Genomic DNA, 16,668 nt, shown 5'->3' with positions numbered 1-16,668 from the left:
TCAGGTCAAGGCGTCCTCTACAGTCGTTCCTCCTGTGCCTCCTCCGACCCTGGTCCACTCCGCGCTTGGTCCACCTCCGAAAAAGCCTTCAGCCTCCAAATCGCATCTGTTGTCGATTTCTACTCACATCGATGAGTATGTAATCAACAAAGCAGCCGAATCCCACGGGGCTACACTTGGCTCAGACATTCTATCTCGAGTGGGCCAGAGTTTTGGTAGCTTCGACGCCCCTAATTGGCAGTTCTTGAACAATGCTCGAGACTGCAACACTATTTACGAGAAAATTATTGAGCTCACTGCTGTAGTAACCTTCCTCTTCTCGTTGCTAGTTGTATTTATACTTAGTTCATGTTCTAATTTTATTTCTTTGTGTGTCAGACTCTTGTTGTCTCTGCTCAACTTAACTATAAGTTGAACAACGAGATCCATTCGAGCATGTCTTATGCTTAGGAGTCGAAGGATCTCCAACTCAAGCTTAGTGACGAGCTCAAGGCCACAAAGGCAAAGATGGAGGCTGAAGCTGAACAACTAAAGGCCAAGACAGCCGAGCTCAAGAAGTTGAATGCTCGGCTCGCGGAGCTTGAGAAGGTGAATGCCCGAGTCGCGGAGCTTGAGAAGATCAATGCCAAGCTTGAGGAGGAGAAGGCTGCCACTTTCAAGATTATGGAGGCCGAAAAGGCACGTCTCCTTGCAGAGTTTAAGGAGAGGAAGGATCGGGCGGTCGACCTGGCCATGTATAGGATTTGGGCCAGTAATGTCGATCTCGATACTAGCTTCTTAGGCTCTTTCGAGGCAGAACTAGTGGCCAAGTGGCAAGCTCGGCTCGATGAGGAGGAGGCAGAGAGAGCCAAGGAGGATGCCAAGAAGGCTAAGGAGGATGCTCCTCCCTCCTAAGTCTTTTCCTAGGGTTGCGTCCCTTCAAATTTTTTGTAATAGTTTTTTATTTTCTGCTTTTTATGCCCCTGATATTTATGATACCGTATTTGACTTTACTTTAATATATTTGCTTTACATTTCTTAGGTCGAAATATTTCACGCAATTTATATTAAAGTGTCCGTATTTCTGTTTATTCATACAAACATGTGGTGGATTTTTAGGTTCGAGCTTCAATGCATTCATGCATAGTTTGCACGATATATCCGTATTCGATCTCGTTATTTGTCAAGGCCGAAAATTACTTTTACCATGCACCCGAAAGTACTTCTATGGCGTATAACGTAAGTAGTTTAGTTATATCTTGCATTTTAGTTACTTTTCCTCGTCCTTGGGTAGCTCCCCAAGGTTATGAGGTCGAAACTACCCTTTCGCAGGATATTCCAGCCTCGATCTCAACTTAGTTTGAAGTCGGACAACTTACTGTCGATTAGTTTTAGCTGGTTCGTTCCAAACCTATTCAGGTCGTGTTTGGTTTGTAATTCATACACTTATATTCTCATATTTGGTTACATCCAAACATTTTAGCTCGCGTATTTGGTTATATCCAAACACTTGTATTTTTAATAATTTGGTTGTCTCCAAACTATCTTATCTCGCGTATTTGGTTATATCCAAATACTTTATTTTTAATAATTTGGTTGTCTCCAAACTATCTTATCTCGTGTATTTGGTTATATCCAAACACTTGTATTTTTAATAATTTGGTTGTCTCCAAACTATCTTATCTCGCATATTTGGTTATATCCAAATGCTTTATTTTTAGTAATTTTGTTGTCTCCAAATTATCTTATCTCGCGTATTTGGTTAAATCCAAACACTTGTATGCTTTTGGTAAATGTTATTTCATTTTTTCAAGCTGATGGTATATGTACCATTAATGCCCCCTTAATATCCTATGAGTGTGACCATAGGTTATTAAATTAAGAGAGTTTGCAAAAAATACAGCATATTGAAACAAAATCAAACTTTATTTGAATAATTTATTAATAGGAACATAGTACAGATAAACAAGTATGGTTACAGGTGACATCATTCCTACACTACTGATAGTAAGGTCGTAGATGTTCGTCATTCCATGCTCGTGGTACCAAACTCCCATTCAATCTAGCCAACTTGTAGACGCCAAGTCGATGACTGATTTGATCTGATAAGGTCCTTCCCAGTTAGGCCCGAGCATGCCAGCAGCTGGATCCCGTGTTGCCAAGAACACACGCCTCAGCACCAAATCTCCCACACTGAATTTTCTATCTCGAACTCTTTTATTGAAATACCAGGTAGCTCGCTATTGGTATGCAACACTTTTTAGCTGTGCCTCATCCCTTCTTTCTTCAATCAAGTCCAGACTTACTTCGAGCTGGGATTGGTTCGAGGCTTGGTCATAATAGTGGGCACGAACTATGGGTATTTCGACCTTGATTGGGAGCATAGCCTCGCATCCATATGCTAGAGAAAAGGGGGTATGTCCCGTTGAAGTACGAGCTGTGGTCCGATATGCCCACAAAACTTAGGGAAATTCTTCGGGCCATTTCCTTTTTGCTTCTTCCAACTTTTTCTTCAGGGAACTCTTTAGGGTATTGTTATAGCTTCGACCTGGCCATTCGATTGGGGATGGGCCACAGAGGAGAAGATCTTTATTATCCCATTTTTCTCGCAAAATTCAGTAAACAGGTCGCTATCAAATTGAATGCCGTTATCGGACACAATCTTCCTTGGCATCCCATATCGGCATATGATGTTATTTACCACGAAGTCCAAGACTTTTTTGAGGTAATTGTTGCTAGAGGCTCGGCCTCGGTCGACTTCGTAAAGTAATCTACTGTGACTACTGCATATTTGACTCCGTCTTTGCCAGTTGGCAGGGAGCCTATGAGGTCTATTCCTTAGACTGCAAATGGCCATGGGGAGGTCATCTCGAAAGGTGGAGCTCGAGGGATTGTGGCGAATCATTGACACTTTTCGCATTTCTTTACGTAATCAAATGAATCTACTTTGATGGTAGGCTAGAAGTATCCTTGGCGTATGATTTTCTTGGATAGGCTATGTCCCCCAGTGTGGTCTCCACAGAATCCTTCATGAATTTTTTCCATGATCTTCTTAGCCTCGGGTGGAGTCACACATCTGAGTAATGGCATAGAGTATCCTCTTCTATATAGCCTTCCCTCCATAACGGTATACCTGGGGATTTGATACATCAACTTTCGAGCCTTGGTCCGCTCTTATAGGAGAATGCCGGTCTCAAGGTACTCAATTATCGGGGTCATCCAGGTCGATTCGGAGTTTATCAGGCATACATCTTCCTGTTTAGGCTCGGTTATACTGGGTGTCGATAAATGTTCGATTGGCACGACATTTAGTTCATTAACCTCGGTGGACATGGCGAGCCTGGCTAAAGCGTCTGCATTTGAATTTTGCTCTCGAGGAACCTGTTCTATCGTGTAAAATTCTAATTGCTCGAGGGATTCCTTCGCTTTTTCTAAATATGTGGCCATTCTCGTCCCGCGAGCCTGGTATTCTCCTATGATTCGGTTGACCACCAACTAGGAGTCACTATAGCAATGTACCGCCTTAGCCTTGAGTTCCTTGGCTATTCGAAGTCCTACCAGTAGAGCTTCGCATTCAGCCTCGTCGTTTGACACTTCAAAGTCAAATCTCAAAGCAAAGTGAAATCGACTCCCTGCTGGGGTGATCAATATTATTCCTGCCCCCGACCCATTTTCATTGGAAGACCTGTCGACATAAAGTTTCCACAGCTCGCGGTCTGGGGTTATAACTTCATCGTTGGCCACTCCGGTGCATTCCACTATGAAGTCTGACGTGGCCTGTCCTCTTATAGTTGTCCTCATATGGTAGGTAATCTCAAATTGTCCGAGTTCGATGGCCCATTTTAATAATCGGCCCGAGGCTTCTGGCTTGGACAAGACTTGTCTTAGTGGTTGATCAGTCAGCACATGAATGGGGTGCGCCTGGAAATAGGGTCAGAGCTTTCGAGATGAGTGAATTAGGTTGAGAGCTAGCTTCTCCATTAAGGGGTATCTCGATTCTACCCCCAGTAACCTTTTGCTGACATAGTAAACAGGCTTCTGCACCTTCTGTTCTTCTCGGACGAGCACGACGCTAATAGCGTGCTCGGTCGTAGCAAGATATAGGTACAAAATTTCCCTCGTGATGGGTTTCGAAAAGATGGGAGGCTTCGCGAGGTGCTTCTTGAGCTCCTGAAAAGCTAACTCGTATTCTTCTGTCCACTCGGATTTTTTGCCTCCCCTCAAAAGGTTGAAAAATGGAAGACAACGGTCTGTAGATTTCGAGATAAACCTACTTAGTGCCACCATCTGCCCAGTCAAACTTTGGACATCCTTATGTTTTCGAGGTGAGGGCATATTAATTAAAGCCTGGATCTTGTCCACATTAGCTTCTATTCCCCGTGCGTTTACAATGAAGCCTAGGAACTTTCCTGACGACACTCCGAAAGAGCACTTCTGGGGGTTGAGTTTCATGTCATACTTCTGTAACACGGCAAAGCACTCTTCAAGGTCGTCCACATGGTTACTGTTATGTTTAGATTTAACCAACATATCATCAACATAAAATTCCATGTTATTACCTATCTGCTCGGAGAAAATCATGTTTACGAGCCATTGGTAAGTGGCTCTAGCATTCTTTAGTCCAAACGACATGACATTGTATCAATATAGTCCTTTGCTGTCACAAAACTCGTATGCTCTTGGTCTGGGGCATGCATGGCGATCTGGTTATATCCATAATAAGCATCCATGAATGACATAAGCCCATGCCCAGCTGTGGCATCTACGAGCTGGTCGATTCGAGGTAGGGGAAGCAATCCTTTGGACAGGCCTAATTGAGGTCAGAGTAATCAATACAGGTCCGCCATGTCCCGTTAGGTTTCGGGACAAGTACCGGGTTGGCGACCCAATCGGGGTAGAAGGCATCTCAAATGAATCGGTTTGTCTTCAACCTGTCGACTTCTTCCTTTTAGGGCCTTCTTCCTATCGTCATCCAAGAGTCTTCACTTTTGCTGCTTCAGGGGAAAGCTTTTGTCTATATTTAGAGCATGGCTTACCACATTCGGATTTATTCCTACCATATCCAAGTGTGACCATGCAAAAACATCCTGGTTCTTTTTCAAAAAGCAAATTAATTGCTATTTTGTTTCTTCTGGAAGGTTTTTCTCTACCTTCACTGTCTTCGGGGGGTTTACTCCTTCGAGCTTGACCTCTTTGAGCTCTTCTAACGGCTCAAGGTCAGTTCTTTCCTCTATTATCAAATTAATTTCTTCATCTATCTCGAAGACTGTTCCGTCCTTATTCTGAATTATGACAAGTGTTTGTGTGCTTGTCTGTTTCTTTCCTCTAATGGAAATGCTATAGCATTCCCTCCCTGCTAGCTGGTCTCCCTTCAGTGTCCCGATGCCACTAGAAGTCGGGAACTTGATGGCCAAATGCCTCACAGACGAAACTGCCCCCAGCCCTACCAGGGCGGGTCTCCCGAGCAGCACGTTGTAGGCTGATGGTAAATCCACTACTACGAATTCCATCATCTTGGTTGTTGAGACCAGGAAGTCTCCCAAGGTCATAGGGAGTTCAATGGATCCCATACAGACAATCCCTTCTCCTGAAAAGTCGTACAATTTCGTTGCACAGGCCTTTAGGTCACGAAGCGTGAGTCCCATCTTTTCTAAGGTGGCCTTATAGAGGATATTCACTGAGCTCCCGTTATCAACTAGAACTCGGTGAACCCTCTTATTCGATAGCTGAAGAATGATGACCAGTGGGCCGTTGTGAGGGAACTGCACATGAGATGCGTCATCCTCAGTAAAAGTTATAGGTTGAGATTCAACCCTCTGGTGTTTTGGAGCCCTGGGTTCCGGTTCGTAAGGGGACCCGTCACCAGTTTTCATCTCATTCATGTATCTTTTTTGGGCGTTCCTGCCCGATCCTGCGAGATGAGGTCCCCCCGAGATGGTTACAACATCTTCTCCATCAATCGGAGGGGGTCTCTCGTCTTCCCTGGCTCAGGAGTTATTGTTTTGGGCAGGTGGTGGTGCAGATGCCCTCTGTCTGGTAGAAGCCTGATTGGGATTTTGGTTTCTTACATATTGCCTGAAATATCCTCTCGAGATCAGGCCTTTTATCTCGTCTTTTAGTTGCCTGCATTCATCGGTTGTATGACCGATATCCTTATGGAATTTGCAGTATTTACTAGAATCTCTCTTTGCTTTCTGGTTCCTCATGGGGTCCGGACGCCTGAAATGGACCTGGTTTTCATTAGCCAGGTAGATATTCTCCCGAGACTCATTCAGCTCGGTATACACTTTGTACACGGAGAAATATCTTTCCCCTTTCTTCTTCTTTCCCCCTTCCACCTCGGGGTTACTCCCTTCATTCTTATTTCTTTTGGAAGGGTTGTCTGCAGAGGGCTTCGAGGCCGATGGGTCCGCCGAGGTCAAGGCAGAGTTTATGTTTTTCATTGCAGTTATGGGCTAGGAGGCCATATTCAATGCTGACCTTGCCTCCTCTACATTGACAAACCTCTGAGCTTGTCGATTGAACTCGGTTAAGGACCTCACATGCTTTCTCTATATGTCTTCCCAAAGAGGGCTTCCAGGCATTACCCCAGCTCAGACAGCCATCAGATGACCACTGTCATCTATGTCCCGAGCTCGGGCAACTTCCAAATTGAACCTTGTGAGGTAATTTTTCAATGTTTCGTTGAGCTGTTGTCGGACATTGGTCAAAGCAGACGCCTCGGGCCTTATTCCGATCATGGCTCTGAATTGCTTCTTGAAATCTCTAGATAACTGATCCCAAGAAGTAATTGAATGCCTCTTATATTTTTCGAACCAGTTTTTTGCTGGTCCTGTGAGCGAAGCTGGAAACAGCATGCATCTGAGATCGTAGCCCACATTACTCGCTCTCATAATGGTATTAAATGTACTTAAGTGACTTTATGGATTGGAATTCCCATCAAACGGTGGGATATGAGGAATCAGAAATCCTTAAGGGAACGGGGTGCTGGAAATATGGGGGGCGAAGGGTTCGAGTTCCTCGTCAAACTCTTCGTCCCGATCTCGACCTCATTCATTTTGTAAGAGCCTGAACGCTCTTTCCAATTGATCAATCCTTTCTTGGACTGGATCCACGGGGGGTCTGACCTAAAATTGGTTATCATTTATCACAATTCTAGCTTCGTGCCTCCGCATGGGGTCCTTGTGCCCATTTAGGTGATCCCTCAAGTCCGGGTTTGAGGGGTTATCATTACCCCGATTCTGGTTCAGGTGTTCCTGCAAGTCTTGGTGATCCCTTCGATTCCCAGTATTTCTACGTCCCCAGTCATACATACTGACCAATCTGGTGTCTCCTAAGCCTTCGCTGGTATGGCTCGCTGCGCGGTTGTTTCGAGATGGGTTCCTTTCTGGTTGTCTCGTCTCAATAGTGTGAGACTGAGACATTTGGCTTCTCGTAGGCTGGGCGCCTCTACGTTCTCTAGCAGTCTCCCCATTCCCATGTTTCCGCCCAACTCGCCTTTGCCTATCACCCTGAGTCGATTGCGTGTTTCTCCGAGGCGGTGAGGGATATCTTATCGGTGATGGTGGGTGCCTTATGGGTGATGGTGGCCGCCATCCATTACGGGGCCTAGAAGGTCCTGCGTTTTCCTGTGCCGGTTCCGGAACGTTTTACTGTTATCAGAATTTTGGGTCCGAGCTGCTGCGGGGGCTCGGTTATTCCTAGTCTCGGTTGGTATCTCAGCAGTTGAGTTGATAGGAGCTCCAGCCCGGGTATTTCTTCGGGGCCTTGAGGGAGCAGGCTGTTCTGCTGGTGGCGGAGGTTGCTCCATTCTTCGTATGGCAGCGTTTTTGCGAGGTCGCCCACGAGGCCTGCATGGTGGAACGTGAACATCTCGTAGAGGTGGAGCTTGGGCCTCAGGCGGAGGTGGGGGCTGAGCCGCCTGCGCCTCAGTAGCCAATCTGGCCAGCTCCTCGTTACGTTTCTTGGCCTCCTCCAACTGCTTTCGCAGTTGACGATTTTCAAGCTCCACAATAGGGACATATCGCTCAGGATTGTAGTACATGTCCTTGTCATCCCTGGAGGTCGGTGGTGCAGGTGGTCCTCGAGAGTCAGAGGATCCACTCTTCTCATCTGGGTCCGAATTCATCATCGGCTGTTTCCCAGGGCGCTGGGGATAGTCAACTTCCTCTAAGATTTCCTCCTCAGGAATATTGGGATCGTTTGCGACCATAGTTGATTCTTCGACTGAATAGACTCACGTACGTACTGCTTAATGCTCTAAATGAAAGCACCAAACTTTTGACGCCGTTTTTCGTCAACTTAAATCGTAGAGCAATTAAACAATGTATACTATGAAGTGAATGAATAATGAAGAAATACAAGAGGGTTTTTACGTGGTTCAGCAGTTAACTCTGCCTAGTCCACGAGTCTATGTTATTAAGGCTTAAAGACTTCTGGAAATTCTTCACAGATGAATTACCCAGAAGTTGTTCTCTAGCCAAAAGAAAATCGATCATTTACAAGTGGTCATTCCTCCTCTATTTATAGGGGAGGTTACAGAGTTCATTCCCACATATTTCGGGAAGATATTCTGTATATCAATTTTAATAATGGCATTAAATGCAATATCTCCTACATATGTGGAAACGTCCCACAGGAATCAGGAATGGATAACAGACTAAATAATATCCCTTAAATGTTGGGATTATACAACAATAAATATGTTCATACACAACAGGCTATCCCAGATGACTCATCGGGTCTTCGAGGTCAGCGATCGACCCTATGGCTATCAAGACTTATGATACTGCTACGAGCTTGCCATCCTACTTCAGGACATGCTCGGAATAGATTGTCACTATCGAAGCCATCACACTCGAGCCTGCACTTCCCTAGTTCGGACTGTTTAATCCGAAGATAATCGATTAACGGATGTATCTCGACGTCATGTCATTTCGAACTCAGAAAGAATCCCGAGGTTACACATCTTCGAGGTCGTCATTTTGCTTCGGAGATCTTACAGCTGGGCCATACAATGCATTTCATACATTTCGAGCTCACACTTGACGAGTCCAGTTTTCGAGGTCATAACCTCTGGTCTCGAAATCTGGGTGTAACACATCACACATTGGAAGACCATTTAATAATTTTTTCTCTACATTATAAAGAATAAAACATTTTACCTCTTCCATTTTAAGTGCTATAAGAAACATTTTTTTCATCATTTTATATTGAAAAATCACATCTTAGTTTAATAGTCATGTGCTTATTAAATAAATTTTAAAATATTATATAAAATAAGTGAATTTTAAATTTTAAAATATTATTAAAAATCTAAAATAAAATAAGATATTATTTGAATTCTAGGTATAGTATTATTATTGTAGTAGCTAGACTTTGTGGTTTTGAAGTAATGGTTTGTGGAGGATAAGAATGATTTCTTTTATGGGAGAAACAAGATCCAACGGCCCACCTAATTTTAAAGTGACATAAATAAGCTTTTGTACAAAAAAAAAATGGAAAGAAGAAGTATAGATAATACTATAACTAATAATTTCTCTATATGACCAAAATGTTGGATATTAGCCTATACCATATCTTTGTTTTATGTATTATAGCAGTTGCAGGCATTTGCTATGCTACTGAATATAGCAGGAATGACTTTCCGGTCAACTTTATTTTTGGTTCAGGCACCACTTCTTACCAGGTCACTACTCTTCTTCTGAACATTTAATTCATGTATATAAATATATACATAGTTAAATATTGTGGATTTAAAGGTGGAAGGAGCAGCAAATGAGGATGGTAGAACAGCTAGCATTTGGGATACCTTCGCTCACGCTGGTCATATCTCTCTCTCTCTCTCTCTCTCTCTCTCTCTCTCTTTCTTCAATCTTTATTTGGTCTAAGCTTTATTTTTAATTTTCTTTTTGGGTTCAATAGAGTGATTACTCTGTTGCGGATCTGGGCAGACCCGCCCCATTTACATTCCTACTTTTTGAATTCGAAAATATCAATTTCTCTTAAGCATTAATTCCAAGAACTTAGATTATAATTGATATGATGTTTGAGAAATTAGATAAGGAGGCTGATAGTTTTTATGGTTAAGAGATAGAATATTACATATTTAAACCCAATTTTCCTTATAAGCCTGTAACAAAGTTCAGGGTATTCACATGAGGACACTGGAGATATAGCATGCGATCAGTACGACAAGTACAAGGTGTTCCTGTCAGACACTCTGTAACTTATTATGTTTAACTTTTCTATGTTCTTCCTAGCTAATATAGCATAGCTCTCAGGAAGATGTAAAACTCATGGCGGACATGGGCCTTGATGCCTATAGATTTTCTATATCGTGGTCAAGACTCATCCCAAGTAAGTTAATTACCCAAACCCAAAGTTGCAGCCTTAATTTGTGTGTTTAGATTATCAGTACCAATAAACAATATCAAACCAAATCTCTATTTTTGTTCAATTGTAGATGGGAGAGGACCTGTGAATCCAAAGGGCTTAGAATACTACAACAATCTCATCAATGAACTACTTAAGCATGGTCTGAGCATAACTATGATTATTTTCTGATAGTGATAGAGTCATATGGAATTAACTAGTGAATAATTTTATTGACATTAGATATATGTTTGCATGTGTCTTGCTCAAACAGGAATCCAACCACATGTTACATTAGTCAACTATGATCATCCCCAGGCACTTGAAGATGAGTACGGCGGATGGGTTAGTCGAAAGATGGTGTATGGCTCTAAAAGTTTTGAAATCTCTTCTTATTTGGACTAAACTTATGGTTAATGTAGGTAATTGGCGTGAAATAATTAGCTATGAGAGTGAATTGCTGCAGAGAGGACTTCATTCAGTATGCAGATGTGTGCTTTAAAGAGTTTGGAGACAGGGTTCAGTACTGGACTCCAGTGAATGAGCCCAATATATTTGGAAGGGGATATGACGAAGGAATTGTGCCACCTCAACGATGTTCTCCACCGTTTGGTGTCACCAACTGCACAAGGGGAAATTCCTCAACAGAACCCTACTTGGTAGTTCATCATATTTTGTTAGCTCAGGCATCAGTTGTGAGATTGTACAGGAAAAACTATCAGGTAAAACTAAATTCTCGTGTTTTGTATATATTTATATGGTCAAGATTCTGTTAAAAAAAATTGTCACTTTTTGCAATGCTGCGGTTCTAGAGCTAAATATATTATATATATGTGTGTAATGTATGAGAAAAGGATTTTGAGTTTTGATTAAGTACTCATCATGACGCAGGCCAAGCAACATGGGTTTATAGGGCTCTCCATCTATACTTCTTTTAATGTTCCATACACGTACACAAAACAAGATATTATTGCAACTCAACGGGCCAATGATTTCCTTTTTGGCTGGTAATTAATGTACTTCTGCTCTTAAATTTTCCTATTCATAATGTTTATCTCAGACCTCATTTTTTATGTTTGGCAATTAGCTCACATCTGCATTTGTTGCATTGCAGGGTTCTTGAGCCCTTGGTGTTTGGGGACTACCCTAAGATCATGAAGCAAAATGCAGGTTCGAGAATTCCATCATTTACAAAACTCGAGTCCGAAATGGTAAAGGGTGCTTTTGACTTCATAGGAGTAATTCATTACTACAATATTAGGATCAAGGACAATCCTGTTAGCCTCCTGACAGAACTAAGAGACTACAGTTCGGACCAAGCATTGCAAATGAGTAAGTCATTAACAACTGAGACATAGTGCTAAACAATCTATAGCTGTGAATTTGGGCTAAATTCACGGCTAAAGCTAGCTTCGGTAACGATTACTCATTCCATTTTGTTCTTTTTCATTCTATTAGTTTCACTCTGTGCTTGAAGTTTTAATCTGTTATTTCTTACTGCCTCTAATGTGTTAAATGTAAACAACCATTTACTTACTAAAGAATGAAATATAAAACTGTCTTAAATAAAAACTTGTCCAAAACATAACTAGCTCACTTCTGGTTGTGGCTGCAGTGGGTTATGATCCAATGACAGACTCTGAGGTACGATCGAGTTGGTACATAAACTATATATTGACTAGTACTCTAGCTCTTTATCTTCATATCAGTACTAGTTCTGTCTATTTCCCTCATTGAATCGCTCTTATTATATCATCTCAGTTTCCTATCAATCCTTGGGGTCTGGAAGGAGTTTTGGAGTATATAAAGCAATCTTATGGAAACCCCCCTGTATTTGTTTATGAGAATGGTCTCTCTCTCTCACTCTCTCTCTCTCTCTCTCTCTCTCTCTCTCTGTGCTCTTTAGACTTATGGGACAAACTTTGCTTGGCATTTATGCGTATTAGGTCAGCGAATGCCTCGGATTTCATCTCTAGAAGACACTCCTAGAGTGGAATATTTACAAGCATACATAGGAGGTGTGCTCAATGCGATGAGGTAAAATATTCTTATTGACTGCTATTAAGTTTGCGTGTATAACTGCGTTTACATGACAATGCCCAATTACTTAAAAATTTATTTGTTTTACGTGTAATTTTTGTACTCCTTAGGAATGGATCGAACACACGAGGGTATTTCGCTTGGTCTTTCTTGGACGTGTTGGAGTTATTCAATGGTTTCGATACAGCGTATGGTCTAGTCTATGTAGACATAGATGACCCAGAATTGAAAAGATATCCTAAGCTCTCAGCTCATTGGTACTCCCGGTTTCTAAACGGCAAAACAAAAGTTAATACAGATCAAGTTATTAAATCTAAAGATAATTTATCTCATCTTCCATCCTAGTCAATTTCAGTATAAAGTTTGTATGTTATATATTATTATATTTCATAAATTAAACACGGATGCCATACAAGATATCTGGTAAATATTGATGTTTGCTTGCAAAACATTTGTGTTGGCTTTAAATAGCCAGTATTTATAAGCGATTATGTACTCTATGAAATTCGTTTTACGTGTTCTCTATTTTCTTTAGAAGGCTATTGTATATTTTAAAAAATAGGGTATAGCTGCATTTTTTATCACTATTTTCAAATTTTAAGACTGTAACTTTTTTTTCTTCATAAATTCACACACACATATATATATATATATATTTTAAATTGAGGGTGTGGTTTCTAATGTATTCTAGGCGTTTTAACTTTTATATTGGGAAATTTGAGTTTCTATGCTTCTGCTGTTTCTAATTAGAAAAAAAAAACCATTGTGTATTTACATCACATTTTAGTACTATTCTTTATCTTGTTTCCAAAAATACCCCCTAATATTTTTGCACCCAACTCTTCTCTCTCTCCTAGGGCTGTGAAGAAATTTTTACAACCCGAATAATCCGTCTAAACCAACCCGAAAAAACCGCCAAAAAAAGCAACCCGAATAAACCGACCAAAATTTAAACCGCCCAATTGTTACATTGGGCGGGTTGAAAATAATTATCAACCCGCCCAATTAAGAATTTATTATTTTTAATATATTCAAATAAATATATAAATTAATTAAATTTTGTTTTAATTTTTTTACTATAAATTTAAAATATTGTTTTAAGCTTAAAAATATAAACTTCACATTATTAGTACTAGTATTTAAAACAAAAAAAATGTAAAAAAAAAAAAAATACCACTTTTGTTTTGGCGGGTTGACCCGATCAACCCGCCCAAAAAAAATAAAATTTCGGTTTGGGCGGGTTAACCCGACCAACCTGCCCAAATTATTGGACGGGTTAAATTTCTTTTTTCTTAATTGGGCAAGTTACGGGTCACTTTTGCAAACCCGATTATGACATTGGACGAGTAAAAATATTTTGTAACCCGACCAACCAGCCCAATGCTCAGCCCTACTCTCTCGCTCCCTCAAAATGGCAGCCACACAACCACCACCATCCCTCTCTTTCTTAGTTTTTCTTCTCCATTTCTCTTAACTTCTCAATAAAGGCTATACCAAAAAAGATTTATGAAAGTTTTGAATGATTTAGAACTTAAACTCATGACAAAATAATTGAGAAAATGAACTCATATTGACAAAATGTGCAAAAATTACAAACTAATAAATTAGAGAAAGAAAGAAAAATCATTTGTTTGTCACAAGACTCCAATCCCTTCTTACAAGTTCTTCTTCCTCTTGATTTTTTCCAATCTTTAAAATAAAATTGCTAACCAAAATACCCAAAACTAAACTAAAATAACAAAGCAAATAAAAACTGAATTCTTTTTCTTTTTTATTTTACCCTTTATTGTCGCAAGGCTCCAAGGAGGGGTGATAAGTGTCTAAAATTGCATATATTTAAGTGTTATTGAGGTGAATAATGAGCATTGACTTATTTATTTTTATGATTTTAAATATATAAAAATTAATTAATACGAAAATATTTAATCTAATCTAATTGTCTGTTATTTTTTCAGATTTGGAATATAAATTGGTAAAAGTGAAAAAATAATTTAAAAGGGTTATAAAACCCATGCCAAAGAGAAGGCCCAAAGGGCATTCTAATCAGTCCTTAATGAAATGAGGAAATTACGTGACATTTTTACACCTCCCATTGCAATAATATTTTATATTACTATATTAATATTGATAATACTAATATCATTTTTATATACAAACTAGAAAATATAACTGCACTTCGTGAAGTATTTTGTAATAATTATTTTGGTCAATTACTCTTTATTTATAAAAATTAACTTTTAGATCTTGTGTTTTGTCAAAAAAATAAAAAAAATAGATAAATTGATTATTCGAACACTCTATTTAAACCAATTACTCGTTTTGACATTTTATTTATAAAAAATAACCTTTGGACCATGGATATATTCAAAATGTCAAAAATTATTTATAAAAAATAAATTATATATAATATATGTTTTGTGTAAAAGTTCATACCATTTTGAACATTCTATTTTAGCTGATCACCCGTTTGGACATTTTATTTAAAAAAATTAATTTTTGGACCTCATATTTTTTTCAAAACGTTAAAATTTGGTATACATAGGTAGATTATTTGAACTACATGTATTCGATTACCTATTTAGACCATTTATTTTAAAATTTTAAATTTTGGACCTCGTGTTTTGTCAAAATATTAAAAATATGTACATATAGATAGATTATTTGAACAACATGTATTTTGTTCGATTACTTATTTGAACCCTTTATTTTTAAAATGGTAAAATAAATGATTAAAAATTTATTTTATTTTATTTTAAAGAGTTAACTTTCGAACCTCGTGTTTTGCCAAAACTTTTAAAAAATGTATATATAGATTTTTTGAACTACATGTATTCGATTACCTGTTTAGACATTTTATTTTAAAAAAAATTAATTTTTGGACCTCATGTTTTGTCAAAACGTTAAAAATAGGTATATATAGATAGATTATTTGAACCCCGTGTATTTTGGTCGATTACTTATTTGGACCATTTATTTTTTAAATGATGAAATAGATTATTAAAAAAATTTATTTTATTTTAAAAAATTAATTTTTGGACCTCGTGTTTTGTCAAAACGTTAAAAATATGTATATAGATAGATTATTTGAACCACATGTATTCGATTACATGTTTAGACCCTCTATTTTAAATAATTAATTTTTGGACTTCGTATTTTGTCAAAGCGTTACAAATATGTTTGTATCGATAGATTATTTGAACCACATATATTTTGGTCGATTATTTATTTGGACCTTTTATTTTTAAAATAGTAAAATAAATTATTAAAAATTTGTTGAACAAAGAGTTAGTATTGAATTTTTGGAAATAATATTTGACTAAAATATAGTGGATTATAATATATTTTCTTTTATGTAATTGTGTTATAGTTTAATGTTTAAATAATTTAAATATATATATATATATATTTATGTATGTCTAATATTATATACAAATAGATATTTACAAACTAAAATAAAATAAAATAGAAAAGTAGAATAAAAATATGTTTTTTTTAGAAAAAGTTGAATAAAAAAATGAGAAAAAATTAAAAAATAGATAGAGTAATTTAGATAAATTTTAGAGTGTTACATCATCTTCTTCTTCTTGGTGCTCTCTTTTGTATAAATGTATAGATATATATATATAGAATTAATTTAAATAAATAATTTGTAAATATCTTATATAAATTTAAACTAATATGCAACTAAAATTCATAAAATGAATAAAATAAATTAAATTAAAAGAGAAAATAGAAAGAGTATTTTAAAGAGATTTTAGAGTGCAACATCATCTTCTTAAAACTCTCATTTATATATATATATATATAGATCCTAACAATTTTTAGATTTTAATTAATTAGATTCTTTTTTATTTCTAATTTTATTTTATATTATTTTTAAATACTATTATTGTTAAACGTTAAATGTGGGATTTGCATTCATAAGCATAACTTCCTATTTCAGTTATTTTTTCACACTATTCTTCTTTTTAAAAAACCAAATTATATATGCCAAAAAATAAATCAAACCCTCACCCTCTCTCTTCCTTCTCTTTCAAAAAAAATAAAAAATAAAAAATAACGTTACTGTTGGTTTATTTTTCTAAACTGAATAGTATATTTTTAGTTTAAAATTAATGTCTTCCTTATTGTTAGTAACAATTTTGTTTATTTTTATGTTTATATTCGTGATGTCATTTTTTATTTTGTAGATTGTTTTGTATGTTAAATTCTTTTTCCTTTTTATGAATATACAATTATATGTTTATATTTATTTTTATGAATATTTCATGCTAT

At 37.9% G+C, this 16,668-nt stretch overlaps 1 protein-coding gene across 1 annotated transcript; it reads left to right on the top strand.

The window, feature by feature from the left end:
- The first annotated feature begins 9,485 nt into the window (after positions 1-9,485).
- LOC133795127 (beta-glucosidase 11-like) lies at positions 9,486-12,898 on the top strand. Its single transcript, XM_062232577.1, has 13 exons — positions 9,486-9,667; positions 9,741-9,804; positions 10,128-10,183; positions 10,263-10,338; positions 10,445-10,516; positions 10,628-10,715; positions 10,820-11,075; positions 11,245-11,360; positions 11,468-11,685; positions 11,969-11,997; positions 12,115-12,202; positions 12,300-12,390; positions 12,504-12,898. Exons 1-13 carry the CDS (start codon positions 9,524-9,526, stop codon positions 12,736-12,738), a joined length of 1,533 nt encoding a protein of 510 aa, XP_062088561.1. The 5' UTR covers positions 9,486-9,523; the 3' UTR covers positions 12,739-12,898.
- The last annotated feature ends 3,770 nt before the right edge of the window (positions 12,899-16,668 follow it).

The sequence above is a fragment of the Humulus lupulus genome, chromosome 1 (assembly GCF_963169125.1).
Source record: "Humulus lupulus chromosome 1, drHumLupu1.1, whole genome shotgun sequence".
NCBI lineage: Eukaryota > Viridiplantae > Streptophyta > Magnoliopsida > Rosales > Cannabaceae > Humulus > Humulus lupulus.
This window is presented reverse-complemented; position numbering and strand designations above follow the sequence as displayed.